Source organism: Enhydra lutris, unplaced genomic scaffold (genome assembly GCF_002288905.1).
Source record: "Enhydra lutris kenyoni isolate GAN:26980312 unplaced genomic scaffold, ASM228890v2 scaffoldscaffold22, whole genome shotgun sequence".
NCBI classification, from domain to species: Eukaryota; Metazoa; Chordata; class Mammalia; order Carnivora; family Mustelidae; genus Enhydra; species Enhydra lutris.
Genome location: NW_019154106.1, coordinates 5,486,894 through 5,508,795, shown reverse-complemented (window position 1 = coordinate 5,508,795; position 21,902 = coordinate 5,486,894). Strand labels below are relative to the sequence as shown.

Below are 21,902 nucleotides of genomic sequence, written 5' to 3'. Positions count from 1 at the left end.
AGGCAACACCTTGCGAGCCACAAATGTGATGTGGGCTCACAGTGAGCAAGGAAATGGGGTGGGGGAAGCAGAGACACGGCGCCCCTTTCCCCTGGAGAGGCACAAAATTCCTGGAAAGCCATTCCTCCGACAAGCCCGGGAGGGGGCCTCGACTGTGGTCAGATTCCAGTAAGGCCAGTGACAGTTCTTTCCACCCACCTCCACCCCCTGAAAGGCCTGGTCAGGAGGTGGCATCAGGGCCAAGAGCCCAGGCCCGGATCCATCACACCTTGGCACCAGTCCCAGGGTTGCTACTCAAATGCTGAGTGACCTGGGGCCCCCGCTTCCTCATCTTTAAAACAGGGACCCGTTCATCCAGCCAAGCGTCATGGCTGTATCACGAGCCTCGGCCAGGCCAGGCTCTGTGCTGAGCATTTCGCAGGTATGAAGTCCAATGTTTGCAGCAGTCGGGAGCCACTGCCACGTAGGTCTGATTAAGTCTGGATTTGAACCTAGAGCTGTTTCCAGGGAGCAGGCCCCATGCAGTTTTAGATTCGGGATGGGGGGAGGGGCTGGGACCAGAATGAGTAGAACGGATGGATGGGAAAGGGTGCCTGGAAGGGGACGTGGATCTGAGGAGGTTGGGTGTGAGTTTGGGACAGCTCTGGCTCATCCCTGGTGTGCCCATTTCCTCTGTATCAGAAGCTCGGGGGAGTTCTATCATAGGCTTCCCTGGCTTCCTGACATGCCTTGTCAGCAGAGGGCCGAAGCCACAGCCCCTCTGCCCAGAGGACCTCCAGCCAGGCGGCGGTGGGAGCCTGCTTGCCGAGGCTGTAGTCGGTGAGATGAGGGGGACGAGGGGGCCAGCACTAGGGAGGAAAGCCATGCAGAAGGGCACTCACTACACAGTTAGCTCAGTCTCTGCTCCCTGCTTCCTGGTTGGGTGACTTTGGACAAATTTACTGCCCTTCTCTGAGCCTCTTCTTCCTCCTCTGTGGAATGAGGTTAATGATAGGATATCCCATAGGGATCTTGTGGGAGGTGTTGGAGAAGACACCTGTGAAGTCCTTGGGGGCTGTGGCTACTAGTGGAAGAGGCACCAGACGGGGCAGCAGGCATGGCTGCCCAGGACCAGCTCTCCCACTGCTGGCTGTGTGGCTTTGGGCAGATTCCTGAACCTTTCTAAACCTCTCACTGTTCATCCAAGAGCCATGAATGGAGATGTGCTCCAGGGGCCAGCAGGTTCTGGAAGTGAGTGGAGGGATGGGAGGGGCCGGGCTTGAAGAACAAATGCCCCCTCCAAAGGGGCAGAGCCTACTCCATTCCAGCTTTGGCATTTTTGCAGGGGTCAGGGGAGACCGACCCACCGGCCCCCAGATCTCCTCATTTTTTAAGGGAAGCTGTAAATCGAGCTTACTGCCCACACGATTCTACTGCTCAAACGAGGGCTTAGTTAGGGGGCCTTTGGGACGATTGTCAGGCTGGTAACTACAGCAGCTAATGTTTACCAAGCCAGACTATACTTCTTAGTCTGCCCTCCTAGCACCCCGATAAGGCAGTCATGAGCCCCATTTTACAGATGGGACGACTGAGGCTCAGAGCTAGTCAGCGGGCAGAGCTGAGATTCAGAACTGTGCTCAGGCTGCCCACCTCCTCCCCCAGCCCAGTTTTCTCCTCCTTCCCTCCCTCCGTCTAGGCAGATTCAGTCAGACTTCTGCTACCTCTCTGGGGGCCACTGCAGAAACTTGGGGCTTGGGTGTGCCTCGAATCATCCACATGTTCACTGAAACTACAGCTCCCGGGCAAGGGGTGTGGGAAGAGTGGGCAGTGTGATAGTTGGGGTTTGGAGCTGGACCAGCCTCGGAGGGCTGGGGGCCCCTCCACAGCTCTAAGTCTGGCACAGCAGATACGGGGTTCTGTCCCATACCAGGTGGTACTTGCCATGGGGGTGTACCCCGTCCACGCTAGCCTGCTGCTAGCACTGGCTATCCCCGTGAAGCCTCACTCTGGAAGTCAGCTTGTGCCAAGTAAGCAGGAAAGAAAGCTGATGGCATTGGATTCCCAGCAAGGCTGGGACAGGTGTGTACCCCTTAACATATGTGTGTTGGTATGTCCAGACCCCGTTCTGCCAGGAACTAGGGCCACCTTGGACTTGTCCACAGGGACCTGCTTGGCCTGCACGTTCTCAGGAAAGTTTTGAAACCATATGCCATCTGCAGTAAGGCACGGAGGTTAGGAGTATGGAGCCAGAGGGCCTGGGTGGACCGGTTTCTTAGTCCCGTGTGGTCTGGGGCAAATGATTTTCCCCTCGGGCCTCAGGACTCTTCCTCTGCAAACTGGAGATGATAATAGTATCTACCTCCTGGGGTGGTTAGAGGATTAAATGAGGTAATATATAAGCAAAATGCTTAGAATCATGCTCTCGGGCCTACGGAGTGCTCAGCGAGGCTGTCATCCAGGTCTACAGCCCAGGGTCCCAGGAGTGAGCTCCCTGTTCGGGTCAGCATAGGTGAAGGCTTCCCGGATAAGCCTCCCTTCTACCACCGTGAAAGACCCACCTCTCACTGGATCACCATCGGCAGAGCTGGGAGCAAGGAGCTGTCCCCGCACCTGACAGAGCTTTGCCCCAGGGCTCTGTCCTGCCCTGTTTCTCCAGGCCTCCTGCCCTGGGGCTTCTGGCACTCCCCCATGTGCTGGATAACCCCGTCGGAACCAGACTTCTGGGCTGTAGAGCCACAGACTGGGGAGAACCCCAGGATTCAAGAAAATGCTTACCTTCTGATTAGACTCCAATCCCCAAGGGAACCCACAGAATCCTTCCAGGGGTTGCAAAGAGGGTAGCCAAGCCACAGCCTGGGAGCCTTTTACCCTGTGGCTGAACAGTGTTCACATTTTTTTGTGAATTGGTTACAACATTTAAAAAATCAAGAAACTGCACATTAAAAAAAATCCAGGTATCTGGCTTTTCTTTCTTTCTTTTTTTTTTTTTTTAAGATTTCATTTATTTATTTGACAGACAGAGATCACAAGTAGACAGAGAGGCAGGCAGAGAGAGGGGAAAGCAGGCTCCCTGCTGAGCAGAGAGCCCGATGCGGGGCTCGATCCCAGGATCCTGACCCGAGCCGAAGGCAGAGGCTTCAACCCACTGAGCCACCCAGGCGCCCCTACCTGGCTTTTCTTGAAAAAGCCAGAAGATAGATAGATAGACAGAATAAAATAAAATGCCTAGAGATTGGGGCCCCTGGCTGTCTCAGCCAGTAGAGTCTGCAGCTCTAGATCTCAGGGTTGTAAGTTCGAGCCCCACATTGGGCGTAGAGATTACTTAAAAATAAAATATTTTATAAAATAAAATAAAGTCATGAAAAGCCAGAAGATCCAGCAGTGCTAGGTTGGCATTCCTGCGGGAACAGAAAAAACAGCGGCCTTTGGTGGGGTGGGGGGGAGGCGAGCCAACACCCTGACCTGTTTACAGCCACCTCTGCGGGGGCGGGGCTGTCCTGTCTTCCCGTGGCCCTTAGAGCTGAGGCCGATACGGTTATCCCAGCCTCCCTTGTCCATTCCTTTAGCTCATGTCTGTGAGACAAAAGTACTTCTCAGCAACAGCAGTAATAAAATTATGAGCAGTCACTGGGGTTCAGGTAATGGCTTGTATGACTCCCAGACCTTTCTAGAACAACTGATTCAGACCTTCAGCATTCATAAAACTTGGAATTGGAGGGTGGGGTGGGGAGGAAACCATCCTGAGCAGTGAAAGGACTGATAATAGAATATTGCAGAAATGCAGCCTTGCCTTTCCAGTGGAAACAAAAGCTTTTGAAGTAAGCCTTAGCAAACACCCTAAAAGCCCACGCTATAAGTAGCAAAGAATCAGAGAACAGTTGCGGGTAGGATGTTGGTTGGATGGGGTTGGTAGGATGGAAATGAGGTAGCGGTGCCAGATTTAGTGAATATAAATGCAGGATACCCAGGAAATTTTGAGTTTCAGATAAACAATGAATAATTTTTTTTTTTTAGTATAAGTATGTCCCATACAATATTTGGTACATACTTATACTAAAAATGAATCAAATTCAAATGTCACTGGGCATCTTGCATTTTTATCTTGCAATCCGGAAATTAAGGTGGTCTTAGAATGGTTGGAAAGAGCTTTAAACGCCATTTTTTTAAAAAGATTTTATTTATTTATTTGACAGAAGGAGAAGTCACAAGTAGGCAGAGAGACAAGCAGAGAGAGAGAGAGGGGGAAGCAGGCTCCCCGCTGAGCAGGGAGCCCGATGCGGGGCTTGATCCCAGGACTCCAGGATCATGACCTGAGCCGAAGGCAGAGGCTTTAACCCACTAAGCCACCCAGGCACCCTAAACACCATTTTTTTAAAATGCCATTTAATAGGTGACTGGATTAAGCATTTACCTTTGGCTCGTTCCCAGGCCGTTCTATCCCTGCTCCTGGGATTGAGCAGGGAGCTTGCTTCTCCCTCTGCCCCTTCTCCCCACCCCCCACCCCTAGCTCGTGCATGCTCTCTCTTGCAAAAATAAATAAATAACATCTTTTTTATAAATAAAATTTAAAAAATTAAATAAAAAAAAAATGAAAATGCCATTTAAAAGCCTACCTTTGGCTGAGCTCTCCTCACAGGTGAATGTGAGCTCCAGACAGGCCCACAGGCATCAGGGAGGTCAAGGCATAGGGTTCGGGTTGGTGGCCCTCCAAAGCCCCCTCTGCTGACTGTCTTTCCCCTTGCAGGCCCAGCTGCTGCAGCAGGCATCACCATGGCCATGGACGTGGCTGAATACCACCTGAGCGGTGAGTCCCAGCAGAAGCTGTCACCTCACCGGGCCCTCCCATAAGGCCTGGGGTGGGGGTGTCAGTGGGATGCCAGTAATGGCCCTATTTTAGCAGTAAGGAGAGGGACTTACCCAAGGTCACACAGCCTTGGGGACACTGGGCTAGGACCTGGCATGGCCTTGGACGAGTGACAAAAACCTCTCTGGGCTTCTACTTACTCATCTGCAAAATGGGGGAAGTGAGGCCTCCCTCAAGGACTGCTGGGAAGATTCAGTAACCGAGCTTAGTGCCAACTCAGGTCTTTGCATATGCCCTTTCCTTTGCCCAGAGTCCTTCCCTGCCTCCGCCTGGCCAAGCCCTCGAGACCAGTGGGATGTCCCCGAGGCAGATCTAGCTCCAGACTGGCAGGCCGCCAACACCTCCTCGGCCCCTCATCTCCTGGGGTCTCAGTGGCTAATCTACAAACAAGTGCTGGACAGGGGCCTGGCAAATAGTCGACAGTCAAGGAAGCTTTTATTATGTGCCACTCTGACGCTGCTGCCTCCTCCTCATTTCTGGTCCCAGCAGAGTGCTCGCTTCCCTTGGGAATTCTCCCCATACCCCCGAGGCTGGCAGGCAATAAAATGAATAAATAAATTCGCATTAATAGGCATCATTTTGCGTCACCGTCCTGGGGCTGTTCCTCTCCTGCCCACCTTTCTGCCAACCAGGACTCTGGCTTCAGGCCCTCAGCCACCCCGGGATCCTCCCTCTCAGGAGAGCCTGGCTCTGCTGTGCACATGGCCTTGCCCATCATCCACAGGGACCTCAGACTTCAGTGCCCACCTGCTCGCCCGCCCCCACAACCACTGGCCCTGCTGGGAGCCATCCCTGGAGCATCCCGGGCCAGAGCTCCTCACGTGTGCCCTCACTCTCCAGTTCACCAGACCCATTCCTAGGCCATCCCTTATTCACCAGACTCCCATAACTTTCCTGGCTCTGCAGGGCTTGCCTGGGGCCCTCTGTAGATCTCTGTTGTGGTTTTGGTTAGCCCACAAATGATGTTCTGTCAACAGAGGTCAGAACTCCGGGTTTGCTCACAGCTCCTCCGTCCTGATCTCCCGCCCCTCTCATCTGTCCCTGGTCCCGCCCAGCCCTTGTCCATAGGCTGTGTGATGTTTACGTCAAAACTGTGTGGCTGGACCATGTCGTGAATTCATCTTTTTTTCTTCTGGCAATGCATGACACGTCTTCCTGCTTTGCCGCAGTGACATCCTAATGACTTCCATTCTCAAAGGCCAGTGGTATTTCCCTCCCTAGTTAGCACCACCTGGCCCCAGTGACCCCGGCAGGCTGTTTCCAGTTTTCTGCGGTTATAAATACAGCCTTGATGATTCACACCAGATATAAAACTTCCTGGGATTTTTTTCCGCAAGATAAATTCCCCAGGACGGGACCGTATGCTTGGGGGGTGGGGGCGGCAGGCGGCGGGGTGGTCATCTCCATTCTCTGGGTGGGAAGGCTCCAGCTCAGACTGGTGAGGCTCTGTGTTTCCTACCCCAGGGCCTTTGGCCGGTGGCTGGGCAGGCTCTCAGCCTCTCCCAGCCTCAGCTCTCCTCCTCTAGCAGGTGGAGGTCGGGAGCTCATAGGATGTGCTTGCTGGATAAATGCCGGGGATACAGGCTGGCCCTGCTCTTCTCCAGAGTGCGTTGGTGTTATGGCTTCTGGCTAGAGTTGGTGCGTCTCAGGAGAGCAGGGGTAGGCTGAGGCCTCCCACTGCCAGCGGGACTGCTGCTGCTGCTGTGTGGCAGCACAGGACAGCCTGGCTTCAGGGAAGGGGTAGCAAGGAAATCCCCAGCCCCAAATGCCCCACTCTCTCTCCCCCACTGGACACTCTGAATGCTTCTGGCTTTGGACACCCTCTCCTCTTCTTGTCCTAAACTCCCAGTCCCTGGCGCCTTGGCCTGGCACATTTCTTGCTCCTCCCTTGTATCTCAGCCTGGCTGTCTTTCCTCCAGGAAGCCCTCCTGGATTGTCCTCATCACTCTGTTTTTGTCTATTTAGCCTACTTATCTCATCCCTAGACTGTGAGCTACTTAAGGACAGGGACTGAGCCTGGGGCTGACTCCCTCCAGAGTGTTCGCACACAGTAGGTGCTCAACAGACGTTGCAGTGATGAATCTCCACACATGAAATGCCCTCCCCAACTCTTTTCGCCTTGCTGCTTCAGAGCTGTGCTGGGTGGAGGCTGGGTGGGGCCATGGTGACTCCTGCTTGCTCTCAAGTCTGGCTGGCAGAGTTGAAATCCCAGGACCACCCCCTCCTGGCTCTGTGACCTTGGGCAATTTCTTTATCCTTTGTGCACCTCAGTTTCCCCATTTGAACTGAGCATAGAAGCAGCCCTGATAATGGTGCAGAGAATTATGTTTGCCGGCAGAAGGTCACTTCTGATAGGTGAGAGCTCACCCAACACTGGTGAGGGGTGGTTTGTTACTATGTCTGGGGCCAGTGAGGCTCAGATAGGGAAAGTTCTTTACTTATCAGCAGAGAGAGAGCATTAAGCGTCTGGATTTGTCCCCAAGCCCTGCACAGCCGGAAAGCTACATCTCACTCCTGGCTGAGCCTTTTTTTTTTTTTATAAGAGCTTTATTGAGATAAAATTCACATACAATTTACCCGCTTAAGACGTACAATTCAGTGGATTTAACATATTTTATACCCATCAACACTTTCAACTTTGAGAATCTGCTTATCATTCTCCAAAGCAACCCTGTATTCTCATTGCCCCCTTGTCCCCCTAGACAATCACTAACCAACTGTCTGTAGGCATTTACCTATTCTAGACATTTCATGTAAGTAGAGTCCTACAACATGTGTTTTTTGGTGACTGGCTTCTTTCGCTTAGCATGACGTTTTCATGGGTCATGTATGTTGCAAGGTGTATGTTGCAACCAAAACCTTTGTGTTGCCACATTATAGTATGTTGCGTGGATGGAGATTTTATTTATCCGTCTATCAATTGATAGACTTTGGGTTGTTCTACATGACGGTGAGGCAAAAATGGGGTAATTTCTTCTTTTCCCCAAACCCTTTCCCTCTTCCTTCAGACCTCAAAAGGTGGCTTTGATTACCTGGCGGCAAGAGGTCTTTTGAAGGCTGTAAGGTCAGAGAACTCAAAAGGGGGGAAATTAACCCTATTTATTCAAAGCCTAGGGAATGTTTAACCATCGTTCACAGCTCTTCATCTGATCTAGCCAAGCCAGTCCCCACCACCATCCTGTTCCGGTAGAAATGGATGCTTTTGTAGAAAAGGAGATGGAAGCAGAAATCATAGCGTACATATGTCTTATTCAATCCTGGATCCCGTAGCACCCTGCATGGAGCCTGGCTCATAGTAGCGGCTCAGTAAATATTTGTGCAGTGAATAAGGAAGTCAGTGCTGAACTCCCTGCTCCGTGGGTGGGAGTCTGTAAGCACCGGGGAACCCCAGAGCCTACTAATGAGAGGCTGCCCTTACCTTGCAGTCATCAAGAGCCCCCCTGGCTGGGAGGTGGGTGTCTACACTGCTGGGGCCCTGGCACTGCTGGGAATTGCAGCTGTGAGCCTGTGGAAGCTCTGGACATCGGGGAGCTTCCCCAGCCCCTCCCCATTCCCAAACTACGACTACAGGTACCTTCAGCAGAAGTACGGGGAGACCTACGCAGAGGCCAAGCAGAAGGTGAGGTTTCCGCTCTCTCAAGACGGCATCCCCTCCCTCCCCAGTCCCTTGTTCTCTCCTGGTTAACTTCCTCCGGTGACCAGGGACCCTTGTCCCACTCCGTATCTCCACCACAGCCCAGTGGTGCGAAACCAGGGGACACTTAGTGAGGGAATGAATGCTTTCAATTTTAAAAACCATCCTGTGTGGGGCACCTGGGTGGCTCAGTCGGTTGGGCGTCTGCATTCTGCTCAGGTCATGATCCCTGGATCGAGCCCCATATCAGGTTCCCTGCGCAGTGGGGAGCCTGCTTCTCCCTCTCTCTCTGCCTGCTGAGCCCCCTGCTGTGCACTCTCTCTCTCTCCCTCTGTCGAATAAATAAATAAATCTTTTTAAAAAAACAAAATAATAAAATAAAATAAAAACCATCCTGTGGAAACTACAGGAAAATACAAATAAGAAAACCTCTCTCCACATGCTACCACCCAGGGGCAAATAACTGTGAGCTGTATTTTAACCACTAACATTTTGATTTCATTCCAGTACTTTTAATCTACCCTCCAGTCTTTTTTCCATGCATAGTTTTTATACAATGGGTGTCATTTCTACATAAAATTTTATACCCTGCTCTTTTTATCTCACAGCTAAAACATTTTCCTATATTGTTGAGCCCCCGTCATAAACCATCATTTTTAAAAAGATTTATTAATTTATTTTAGAGAGAGAAAGCAGGGGGGAGGGGCAGATGGAGAGAGACAGTCTTAAGCAGACTCCGCATGACCCTGAGATCATGACCTGAGCCGAAACCGAGAGTCGGATGCTTAACCAACTAAGCCACCCAGGGGCCCCGTAAACATCATTTTAATGGCCGGTTCAGGTTCCTTTTTATGTATGTGCCATGATTTCCTAAGTGCCATTATAAATAATTCAGTGAATATTTTATATATAAAACTTTGTCTTCATTTGGAATTATGTACTTTGAGTGGATGCCCAGATGTGGAATTCCTGTGTCAGGGAGGACAAACATTTTTTAGGGCTCTCAGTGTATATTGCTGAATGTTTCATCATTAGACACTTGGCAGAGAATTTTTCTAACATCCTGTCGAGTTCCAGAGAACACAGCCAGAATCTGTTACCGGATAGGGGCCCCACACGCTCATTCATTTGGGGTGCGAGGGGACTATCTCCCATTCTGCTGGGGGGTACTGTACCTTGGCACAACTTTTCCAAAAAGTATTTTGGCCACATAGGTCAACCGCTTGCAAAAGGACCGTGTCCTCTGAGCTAGGGTTTTAAGAAAGCTATTTGATGCTGCGTTATCTCTCATCGTGAAAAATAAGCAACAACGTAAATGTCCAGCAGTGGGGGACAGTAAAGTAAATCACAGCTATCCACTCAATGACAGGTTGGGGCCCGTTAAAAATTATGGTAATGAAGACTGTGCAGCCGCTTGGGAGATGCTGATGGCACAAAGGCTTTTGGGTTCTCAAATCCCAAGGTCAATTTAGAGAAAAGAAAATTTTGAATATTAGGGCGAACGTTACCCAACTTGGAAGACTTCCCCTTTTGTAGATATTTTGGTAAACATCCTTTGAGGCTGCTTGATCATCTGTTGAACGGCTCTGCCCTAGTATTCTTACCCCTTGCCCTTGTGCTAGAAACTTAGATTGCGAACTACTTTCGCTTTTCATAAACATCACTGCAGTGAACATCTTTATGTACGGAACTCAGTCTGCATCACTAAACATTTTGAGAAAAAGCTTTCTTCCTTGTGGTTAGGGAAAGAAAACAGAGTGACACAAAAGAGCATTAAGCCAGGACCTTCCTGGGGCATCTGGGGGGCTCAGTCGGTTGAGCATCAGACTCAGGTCCTGATCGCATGGGTTGTGAGATCGAGCCCCGCACCAGGCCCCATGTTCAGTGGGGGTCTGCGTGGATGTTCTCTCCCTCTGCTCCTCCCCCTGCTTGTGCTCTTCTCTCTCTCTCTCTCTCTCTCTTTCTCTCCACCCTCAAACAAGTAAGTAAATCTTTAAAAACACCGGACTAAGGCATGCATCGTTCCTGCAAAAGGGGAACTAGAGGTGCCTCGACTAGACCAGGCTCACAAGACCATGCCTTTGCATTTGTGAGGCTCCCGTGTCCCTTTTTCTCACCCCCAGAGAGTGCCTGCCTGGAATGCCCCACGGGCCAGCACGCGGGGACCACCCAGCCGCAAAGGCAGCCTCAGCATTGAGGACACCTTTGAGAGCATCAGCGAGCTGGGACCACTGGAGCTGATGGGCCGGGAGCTGGACCTGGCCCCCTACGGGACCCTCCACAAGTCGCAGTCAGCTGACTCGCTGAACTCCATCTCCTCCGTGAGCAACACCTTCGGGCAGGACTTCACGCTGGGCCAGGTGGAGGTGAGGATGGACTACGACACGGCCTCGCACACCCTCCACGTGGCCGTGCTGCAGGGCAAGGACCTCCTGGAGCGGGAAGAAGCCGGCTTCGAGTCCTGCTTCATGCGCGTCAGCCTGCTGCCCGACGAGCAGATCGTGGGCATCTCCCGGGTAAGTGGGGTGCGCTCTGGGCTCTCGGAGGTCCTCCCCGGGCAGGCAGGTCTGCAGGGCCAGGCTGGATGTGAGGAAGGTGCCACAGGGCAGCTTTAGATGCTAATCCCAGAGCTGAAGGACCTGAGGTACCAGGCGCGGTTCTCGGCAGTCCTACCCCAGCAGCCCCGTGTGTGGTAATTGTCCGTTTCCGCTCCTGTCCCCTGGGTCAGCTTAGGGTCCTGGCAGAAGAGGGATGACATGTTCAAGTTGGCTCACTTGTGGAGAGCTCGATAACAGGACTGTTAACGATCGTGTGGGGAGGGGCGCTTGGGGGGCTAAGTTGGTTAAGCTTCCGACTTTTGATTTAGGTTCAGGTCATGATCTCAGGGTCGTGGAATCGAGCCCCGTGTCAGGCTCCACACTCAGTGGGGAGTCTGCTTAGGATTCTGTCTCTCTCTCTTCCTCTGCGCCTCTGTCTTCCTCCCTGCCCCCGTTCCCTAAAATAAATAAATAAATCTTTAAAACACACACACACACACACAAAACAATGGTGTGGGTGGGGTATAGGATGACCTCAAAGATAGAGTGGCTCCCTCTTCTGAAGGGATAAGGGGAAGGGGAGACTACTGGCCCCAAAGGAAGAAAGGCATGTGGAGGGGCCACGTTGATAGGCTCTGTGCCCTTTGGTCAAGGGACACACATGGTCAGACCACAGCAGTACTGCAGAGAAGGACCTAGGGAATAAGCACCCCCACCTCTGACCTCTGATTTCCCTTGAGTGACTCCCCCTGTCTGACTCCACCAGGAGCCAGAGGCTAAGGGAGCCTGTCGATCAACCCATAGAGGTCAGTTCCTGGGGTCGAGAGCAGGGTGGGGAGAGTGGGGGGAGACACTCAGCACCCTCCCACACCAGGCTATCTTTCAAGGGTCCCCTCTGTTTTGCCAGGAGGGAGCCAAGCCTTCATGAGACACACTCCCCTCCAGGCTGGATTAGGGGTAAAAGGCTCCAGAAGCCATGGCTGGGAGTCCTCTGAGGTGGGCAAGGTAGACACCCCGTGGCCTCTAACTGGAGTAGGAGGAACCTGCGGGCTTGCAGGACCAAGTGGTTTCTGACTCCTCAGAAACCTGCCTGTGTCCAGTCACTCTTACCACGCTGAAGTTGACTGTCCCTCTGTGGTGGACACTGTCATCCCTCTCCCACCCCCACGCTGCCCCCCCCCACTCCAGGTCCCTGACCACAGCCCAGTACGTGTGGGACCCAAGAGAGGCCGTCCAGTGGGTGGTGAGGAGCAGGACCCTAAAAGCTCACTGTCTGGTTCCAGTAGCAGTTTTCCGCTTCCTAGCAGCATGACCTTGGATAAATCATGTAAGCTCTCTGTGACACGGTTTCCCCATCTCTCAAATGGGGACTGTAATCCTTGAGGAGGGGATACAATAGATTGTACCTCAGGACCATGGAGTGTCCCTGCTGAGCCTGGATCCAGGCTGCCGATGACCTGGACTGCCTAGAAGATCCTGGGTGGTTCCGGATACCTTCCTTGAGCGGGGACATTGGTGGACAGGAACCACCACAGCCTGGTGTGTGCTGAGAATCTGGTTCACCGAGTCCCTACATCTGTGACTCTCTCATTAGCCCCAGTGGGATGGACCAAGGCCCTCTTACAGATGAAGAGGTTCAAGAGAGTGCTTTGCCCAACACTATGCCAGCAAGTGAGCCGGAGATCCAGGACTTGGCCCTGGAGTTCCCATTTTCCTCCCCCCATGTGCTCATAAAGCACAACACACAGAGAATGCATGGTCAGGGAACCCGAACCCCTGCAGGCAGGGGACAGCAAAGTGGCTCATTTGGCAGGAGGAGGGAGATCATGAAGAGCCTGGAGGCCAAGGTCAAGATCAGGGGTGGACTTTATCCCACGGGGAAGGAGTCCGTGAAGATCCTCAAGCAAGGAACTGGCTGGGGAACGTGGCTCCCAGGGAGCAGTGGCAAAGGAACCTTCCCACAACCCAGGCAGGGACCAAAGAGTATGCTTCAGTGCACCCGGAGCTGTTGGCGAATTTATTCCCGAGAAGGCAGGCTTCTCAGCATTGCAACCCAGCCAGTCCTAGCAAGTAGGTGGCTGCCCCCAGGCTGGGCAACCCCCCAGCTTCAGGCAAGTTTCCAGGGATGAGAGCTCCTCCCTGAATATTGCCAGGCAGTGACTAAGGCAGCCCCCAATGGACAGGGGAGCTGTGCCCGCTAGGGCACCTTCCCAGGGGGCCTGCCCATGGCTTCCTGGGAGGAGGCCAAAGGCACCCACCAGGTAGGACTGGTCTTGGAAGCAGAGTCTGCCCAGCCTCACCTCGTCACTCCATCCATTCATCCATCCACCTATCCATCCATCCATCCCACAATGTTCAGGCCATCCGGGGCCAGGCTCTGAAGGGCTGGGACATCAGTGGTTCTCAGCTCCACGATTTTCTGTACTTACTGCACACCCCAGCCTAGAGCTGAACTGGTATAAGAGAGAGGAGACCAGTTCAGCAAACATCACAAGGGTTTTATGGAGCCATGGGCACTGAGTGTGGGAATTCGTTGGTGTCTGATTATGGAAGCTTCAAATGCCAGGCTACCAGATTGGCCACCACAGAGAGGAAGACGGGGGCCTTTAAATCCCCAAGGCTGGGGTGCCTGACTAACTCAGTTGATAGAGCACAAGACTCTTAATCTCAGGGTCATGAGTTCAAGCCCCACGGTGGGCATGGAGCCCACCTTAAAAAAAAGTCCTCAGGGCTAAACCCCCAAAGGAAGAATTGGCATTGAGGCTGGGCAGGGGGGTGGTGCGCAGCAGAGCCAGGGCACTTGCCCAGGCCTCTGGACTCTCTGTCCAGTGCTCTCTCCCCACCATGGCTTCACAGGCCCCTGACTGCCACCCCTTCCCCAGAGTCAGAGCTCCCTCCGTGTCCCTTTCTCTCTGCAGATCCAGAGGAATGCCTACTCCATCTTCTTTGATGAGAAGTTCTCCATCCCCCTGGACCCTGCCGCCCTGGAGGAGAAGAGCCTGCGGTTTTCTGTGTTTGGCATCGATGAGGACGAGCGGAAGGTCAGCACGGGCGTGGTCGAGCTGAAGCTCTCTGTCCTCGACCTCCCCCTGCAGCCCTTCAGCGGCTGGCTCTACCTCCAGGACCAGAACAAGGTCAGTCCGCCCATGGAGAGAGGGTCACACATGCCTCTTGCAGCGGGGAGACCCCGCCGTCCATAAGCGCCCCCACCCCGCCGTTCTTTAGGGGATGAGAGAAAGAGGCCTGTGCCGCATTCAGGAATACTCTGTTTACTGCATGAAATGAAGATGCTCTCACTGCTGTTCACTGCGCCAGCCACCAAACCTTCAGACACTCTCCTCCTTAGAGGGTTTCTGCTGGGGAGGTGCTCTGGCGCTAACGGGGATCATGCAGACAGAGGCCGAGCTGCGGTTTACCTTTATAGGCGTAGGACGGCTTGGGGACCATCACTCTTACTCAAGTAAATGGTCTACCCGTCCTGGTCCGCTGGGACCTCTGTGTGCTACTCCATGGAACGTTTTCCATGGGCTGGAAGGAGGGACCCTACCTGCATTGGGTGGCCACATTTGACAGGTGCCCTCTGGCCCTCCTTCCAAGGCAGGGCCCACCCCCTATACGAGGGAGGGATGGTGTACCCTTCATGGGATGCGGGACTGGGGTCCCTTTCTCAATCCCACTGGCCCAGTGCCTGGTGGAAGGGCAGGAGCAACAAGTTCTCAGTGGAGAAGGAAGCTTCTGCCTTGCCCTGGGCCCCTCAAGTCACTCACGTGTCCTCCAGGCTGCTGATGCTGTGGGTGAGATCTTGCTGTCCCTGAGCTACCTCCCAACAGCTGAGCGCCTCACGGTCGTGGTGGTAAAAGCCAAAAATCTCATCTGGACCAATGACAAGACCACAGCAGGTAAGGCCTGGCTGGCTGCCCGGCTCCTTCGTGTGGGCTGGTGGGAGCGGTGGCCCCCTGCTAAGCAGGGGGCCCCCGGGAGCAGCAGCAGGTGTGGGGGTACAGCGCCTGGCCCCTCCCCCCCCCGGTGTTGGCTGAGCTCAGGAGCCGTGCACAGCGGGGAAAGCAGTCTGGCTGCGGAAGGCTGAGCGCAGCGAGGGTGGCAGGGAACCCCCGTGAGGGGCAGACGGGAATCTGAGCAGGAGGCTGGGGCATGGGGAAGAAACCAAGGTGGATGCCCGCTTTCCAGAACTAGAATTCATGAGGAGCTGGGCTGCGTCCCAGATCCCAGACAGGACCCAGGGCCCCCAGGATGGTTTGGGTGCCGGGCAGGACCTGCTGCCTCCCACCGTCTGCAGGAACAGAACTGGAAACAGAGGACTGAGGGTCTGGAGCCTGACCTGCTGGGACCTGGCGGGGAGGGGGAATCCAGGGTCCAGGCGGGTACAGCAAGGACACCCAATGGGTGGAGGGTGACAAGCAGTGAGTGACTTGTTATTTCAAAGTCAGGCTCCACAGAACGGGTACAGGGTGACTCAGGGCTGACGTCTGTGCTCATTATAGAATGAGAAGTGGTAGGTCTGCGGAGTGTGCCGAGCGCCATGGGCGGGGAGTGCGTGCGGGGGCCGGGAGGTGGGCTCCCTGAGCCCCAAGCCCGGCTCTTTTCCTGACTCATGCACGAGCCTCAGTTTTCTCATCTGTAAAATAGGAAAGAACTAAAGACCCAATGGCAGGATGGCAGGGGATGGTAGCAGCCATGAAGGTTTGGCTGTGTGGAGCCAGTGGGCCACTAGGACTGGGCAGGCCTATGCCAAGGGAGTGTGGCCCTGACCCCCACCTCTCGCTCGCCCACAGACCCCTTTGTCAAGGTGTACCTGCTTCAGGATGGGAGGAAGATGAGCAAAAAGAAGACGGCTGTGAAGAGGGATGACCCCAACCCGGTGTTCAACGAAGCCATGATCTTCTCGGTGCCAGCCATCGTGCTCCAGGTGAGGGGGGGACCAGCTCAGGTGTGAGAGCCCAGGCCTGGTCACCCCGGGGACTCTGGGGCCACTCCAGCCACACCGACCTTGCATCTCAGGGCTCCTGCAGATGCCAATGGTTTGCCTCATGCCCTCACCTTTCTAGTGGTGAGGCATTTACGGAGCACCCACCAGCTACCGGCCCTATGGTGGGTGCTGGGGACGCAGGCGCTGCTTCCTTGGTGCTCACAAGGGACAGGCAGAAGGTCCCCAGACAATCTTAATCCTCCAAGAGCATGCCAGACTTTGGTGGTCAGGGGAGGCTTTTGCAGGAGGGGGGAGCTAAGCTAAGACAGTTTCCGGTAGGAGCAACAAAGGCCTTGGAGATGAGCCAGGGCTAAGCCAAGGGCCCACAGTGCTGGCCCTAACTCTCTGGAGGCTATCTGCAGAGGCCCTGCTCAGCCCTGCCCACACTTCCGTGGCTTTCAGAAGGTCATGTGATCCAGGGAGACCCCCCCCCCCCGGCCCCAGTACAGATACCACAGACCAAACCTGGGGGGTTACAGAGGATATGGCCTGTGCCTCACCAGTGGCCCTGCTGGCATGCCTCAGAGGATGGGGAGCTTACCACCTCCCCTCACTCTGTCCTTCCGTCCCTGGGCATCCCTGACAGTGAGAATGGCCTTTTGTGCCTTGAGCCGAAACCTGCCCCTTATCCATGGGGCTGTGGGAACCCGCCAACTCTGACACCCCCCCTGAATTTGAAAGCCCAGAAGTCAGCCTCACTCCCAGAGTCCCCAAGGCAGGCAAACATCCCAGCATCGCTGGTTGGCACCGGTGTTGCCTTCCTGCCACCCTCATAGGACAGACTGTCCACCTGCCCCCCTCTTCTCCCACCCCCAGTGGCCGCAGTGTCCCTATTCCACAGCCTCCAAGGGTGGGAGACCTCTCGGGACCAGGAGGGAAGGTGGGGAAGGAGGAGCACGAGGAGGAGGAGGAGGAAGGAGGTCAGGCTGGGTTTTAGTTTCAAGCTCAACCACTTTGATCTCAAGCACATTCTTTTCCTTCCTCAGCTCTGAGTCCAACATGTGATTATATTAAGAATAATGAGACATCTAAAATGCTCCGTGTGCAGGCTGTTCTAAGCACTTGACACATTTTAACCTTTTTTTTTCCCCCAGAACAGGTAGGAACTAATAGAATTACCATTTCCCAGACGGGGAACTAAGGTGGAAAGAGCCCAATTCACTGCCCAAGGTCACATAGCAAGGCGCGTGGGGAGGCTGGTGTTTGAACCTGGGAATCCAATGCCGCCGCTGTGTAGGGAGATAGGAACAGAAGCCTGGGGGCTACGCAGATCGGGTGTAAGGATTCAGGGAGTCACACCGGGCCCCCTGCTGGAGCCTGGCACCCTGTCCCTAGCACCCATGTCACTTCCTCCCCAGGACCTGTCTCTCCGTGTGACAGTGGCTGAGAGTAGCAGCGACGGCCGAGGGGACAACGTGGGCCATGTCATCATTGGGCCGTCCGCCAGCGGCATGGGCACCACGCACTGGAACCAGATGCTGGCCACTCTGCGCAGGCCTGTGTCCATGTGGCACCCTGTTCGGCGAAACTAGCAGCTGGCACGACGGGCCGGGGTGGGCACTGAGCCTGGCCCATGCTCAGCTCTAATGCCCCTCCCTAGTCCAGCGGGAGCCATGAATGTTGGGGTCCCCTGCCGGAGCCCCCATGAGCCATCTTGGTCCTTCTGTCCAGACTGCAGTGGAGAAGCGGGCCTGGCCAGGTGTCTAGGGACCCAAGGTTTTCTCCCACAGAGGGCCTGCTGGGGCTGGGCCATGACCCATGGAAGGCAGCCTGGCACTGGCTCATTGTGCTCCCACTTTGAGATCCCCATACAGCCTGTTCCTCGGCCTGGGGCATTGGGGCTTGGTCTCTCAGGGCTCTCCACATCCCACCCTGCTGGGAGACCAGTGCTAAGCGGGGTCATGTACGGGGAAACGCGTGAGTCTCGGGGGCCAGATGCTGTGCTAGATACCACAGACATGTCATGAAGAGGACACGGCCCTTAGGATGTCCGGAAGACAAGACTCCCCTGTCCTGGGGTTCTGCTCAGTGCTGAATGCCACCATGGCAGAGCTCTGGGGGCTGCGAGGACAGGATGGGAGCCATGCCCTGAGGGGCAGGGAAAGAACAGAGTGTGTCCCATGCAGGCAGCCAGCCCCAGCAAGGCAGGGACAGGAACTTTCCTGTCACTAACTGTCCTCAGCCTACTGGAGTGGACACAACGACCTTTCTCTGGGCAGGAGAAGTGACCAGGAGACCAGGCTGACTCCGGAATCACGCTCCATGAAATCTGCTCCCTCCATACATAACCCTGGCAAGGCCCAGAGATCCTGAGAGGCCCGAGCCAGGTCCCTGCGTTTGGTCTCCACTGGATTAGGCATTGGCTCTATACCTCCAGGCCAGGCCCTATTGGGAAGAGAGATGCCTCAGCCTGTGGGTAGCCAGTGGGTAGTGGGGCCAGAAGACACTGCAGGGGTGGGAGGAAAGGGGTGGCCTGAGCAGGGGCAGGGAGGGGAAGTCAAGGGGCATCCAGATTGGGGGGGGGTGAGAAGGAAGGGTTTGAATGCCAGACTGGGAAGGAGGGGACACTGGGGGTCCTAGGTCAAGTTCCAGAAGCAAACCCTGAGATTCTTAGGCAAGGAGTTAGTTAGGAGAGCAGGGAGCCTTCCTCCATCTGGAGAAAACTGGAGGGGAGAAAGGAGAGCGGTGAGCAGGGGCAGACTCCAAGCACGTCGTGGCTTCTGGAGTGTCCAGCCTAATGGCCTGAGGAGCCCTGTTGTGTGATTGGCCCCCTGGAGGGATCCTGACCAGAAAAAAAGGGGCTGGACTGTTTGGCCCCCCACCAGGGCTTCAGCTACCACCCACCCCAGCTGGAGGAGGAGAGCGCACACTCTCCGGCTGCGGCAGCCCCTGTGCGTGAGAAGCAGGCAGCTGGGGGGTGGGGGTGGGGAGGGTGGCCTGCAGCAGCATCCGCTCCCCGGGGCCACCCACAGGTCAACACAGGGGCTCTCGGGCTGCCACAGGCCCTGGTGAGCTATGGAGACCTAGGCCCAAGCCGTCACCCCCAGTGCCTCTGGGAGAGCCCAGTCATGGGACTGGAGGCAGAACTGTGGCCCAGCCCTGTGGCCAGCACCGGAAGGTCTGCATGGCCCGCCACGGAGGTCAGGGGCACAGCGGAGGAGCCTCTGCAGCCGGGGAGACCCAGACCGTTTCTGCCCCAGGGCAGCCTTTACACCCACCTTCTCTTCCCCCTCTTTCCCTCCCTCTAACTGCATGAAATGTGGACTGTGGACCCGGGACGGGCACGGTGGGGACCGAGTCTGCTGACTGGAATGATTCCAGAACCAAAATAAAGCTGGGGCAGGAAGGAGGGGGCTTCCAGGGAGCCTTGCTCGGCCCCAAATCACCTTTGTCTCTACTCCAGGAATGGGGACTTGGGTCTCTGTGTGGGTTACTCTGAGCAGACTGCCCTGCTGCTGAGTACCCAGAAGGGAAGGAGGCCTCTGGCTGGCTGGGAGTCTAGCACAAGAAGCAATGCCATCGGACTGCTTGGGAGGCTCTAATAAGGGGCCCTAAGCCAGGCCTGGCAGGGAGGATGGCAGTAGGGAATACCACGGAGGGCTTCCTGGTGGTGTCACTGAGCCGTCTTCAGGGAAAGAAGAACCGTAGGGTTGAAAAAAGAACCTTGTTTTAGGACAAGGCCCAAAAAGCATTTCTGGAACAGGGAACAAGACACAAAAGGGCAGGAGTGGGCAAAAATTGAGGCCAATTAGTCAACCTTGCTAGAGCAAATTTGGGGGAGGCTGAGGACAAGGGAGCCAAAAGAAAGGCTTAGAGGGGAGAAGGGTGGCACACGTTCACTGAGTGCAGGTGCCAGCGGGCCACCCTGTAACCCTCGCTACCCCAGGGGAGGTTCAGTTATCATCCCGTTTTGAAGAACCGGAAACGGAAGCTTAAAGAAGTTAGGTAACTAGTCCAAGATCACACAGCCCCAGAAAGTCTCAAAGCTGGGATTCAAGCTCCGGCTGTCTCGTTCCAAAGTTCATGCTCTTAACCCCCAGGCCACACTGCCCCCTTCCCCGACTCTCCCAGGCTGCTCTAGTCTCTCCCCTGCCCTAGAAGATCATACCAAGGATAAAAGGATGATCTAGGTCAGAATTACCAGTAGCCCCGAGGAGGCCTGCCTCCCACAGAGCCCGACTGTGCAGGCTTCTGTGGACCTCCCCCGACGTCTCCCACCAACACTGGACAGACAAAGGACACCGGTGAGATAGGAGTGGAAGGGTAGGGAAGGGCTTCCTGGAGGAGGTGGAAGCAGGAGCACTAACTAGCTTGGCAGTGTGGGGAAGACCATGCGAACGGAGGAGGGAGAGGGGCCTCTGGGCATGGGAACTCCTTGGTGTCCTTTGTGACACCTGAGGCTGGAGAGGCCAGATGAGGCTGAGCTGGGGAGGTTTTACGGCTCCAGGGTAAAGCCAAAGGTCCTGGTCAGGTTGGCAGTGAGGAGCCACGGAGGGTCCCGGGCTGGGTCAGAGGCGAAGGTCAGGGGAGGGAGGCAGGGGACCTTCTGAACAGCTTTGGAAGTGATGAGGAGGGGACGTGAGCCAGCACCGCTCCTGGTCAGTGAGAGCCAGCCTGAGCTGTCCTGAGGTCTCAGGCTCCTTCGGCATAGCCCGAACCGCACCACCGGCATCTCTTCCTGCCTCTTCCTCCTCCCAGCCCTAGGCCCATGGGCCGGCCTCAAGGGTCCCAGACCTCCTTTGTCGGGAAGACTTCAGGGATAGGCAGTGCTGCACCCAAGAGGACAGGTATGGAGGTCACTGACCTGACCACACTGGGGCCACGCCTACAGGGGGGCGGGGCTGAGTCCTTGTACCGCCCACAACCCACAGCTGCTCAGACCTTTGCTTCCTCTCTCCTGCCCCAGCCGTCTATGCCTGCAGATGCCCAAAGTGACAACCAGAAAGGCTAAATAAACCTGAGACTGGGCCACAGGGCCCCCTCGCTCTCTGCTCCTCCCACCCCATTATCAACCTTCTCACTCCACCCACCAAGATCCATAATGACAGGTCGGAGAGAGGAGGCAAGGACAGGAGGCCTGCATTCCCAGCCCTGAGCTCCATCCAGTTAAATGGTGGCTGGAGTGGAATGGATCTGACGGAGCCCAGACAGACGGAAATGGGAGAAAAGGCTCTTCCGGGCTCCATCTGCTGCAGACTGGGCCTGCAGCTTTCTCACTATGCGACAGGTCCCTTCCACTCGAGAGCTTCAGTTTCCCTGCCTGAAGAATAAATGTGTTGGTCAGGAAGGCTTCTAAAGGCCCCCCACACCTTTGACTTTCAGGAATTCCGTGCGTAGCAGCCCCAAATGCCTGGGTTAGAATCCCAGCTCACCCACTCACCAGCTGTGGGATCTTGGGCAAATCATCTGTCCTCTCTGGGCCTCAGTTTCATTACTTGTCAAAGGAGGATAAGAATTATACGTAATAGGAGGGAATAAAGCGATACATGCCAAGTGTCCAGGACTCAGGAGATGCTCTGTAAACAAGAGGTCCGGGCTTTGGGTGGAAGGGTTCTGGCCAAAGACAGACCTCCTGGGACCTGCTTTCGAGATAAAAGGGAGGGGGAGGGCACATAGGGAAGCATGAGGAGCAAAGGGCCTGTGTAGCCTGCCAAGCCACTCCAAGGGGCATGCCTGGACCTCTGAAGTTCCACTCCACCCCCTGCACCCACTTCCCCCATCTGTCAGCTACTCATGAGCACCCCACCACCCAAGCCAGGAGCTCCCAGCCACCTGGCAAGCCTCTGTGGGAATGGTGCAGGGAGAAGAGCAGCCACACGGCGGCAGCAGAGACCCGGCTGGGGCAGCAGGGGACTCCCGGGCTTGGGGAGGGTGGGGTCGGGGGATCTATGATGTGGCCAA

General features: G+C 55.2%; 1 protein-coding gene across 1 annotated transcript; it reads left to right on the top strand.

Moving 5' to 3' along the window:
- Nucleotides 1-4,749: 4,749 nt before the first annotated feature.
- LOC111150170 (synaptotagmin 12) lies at nucleotides 4,750-18,565 on the top strand. Its single transcript, XM_022507569.1, has 7 exons — nucleotides 4,750-4,783; nucleotides 8,269-8,462; nucleotides 10,601-10,993; nucleotides 13,933-14,148; nucleotides 14,793-14,913; nucleotides 15,808-15,941; nucleotides 17,360-18,565. Exons 1-7 carry the CDS (start codon nucleotides 4,750-4,752, stop codon nucleotides 17,531-17,533), a joined length of 1,266 nt encoding a protein of 421 aa, XP_022363277.1. The 3' UTR covers nucleotides 17,534-18,565.
- The last annotated feature ends 3,337 nt before the right edge of the window (nucleotides 18,566-21,902 follow it).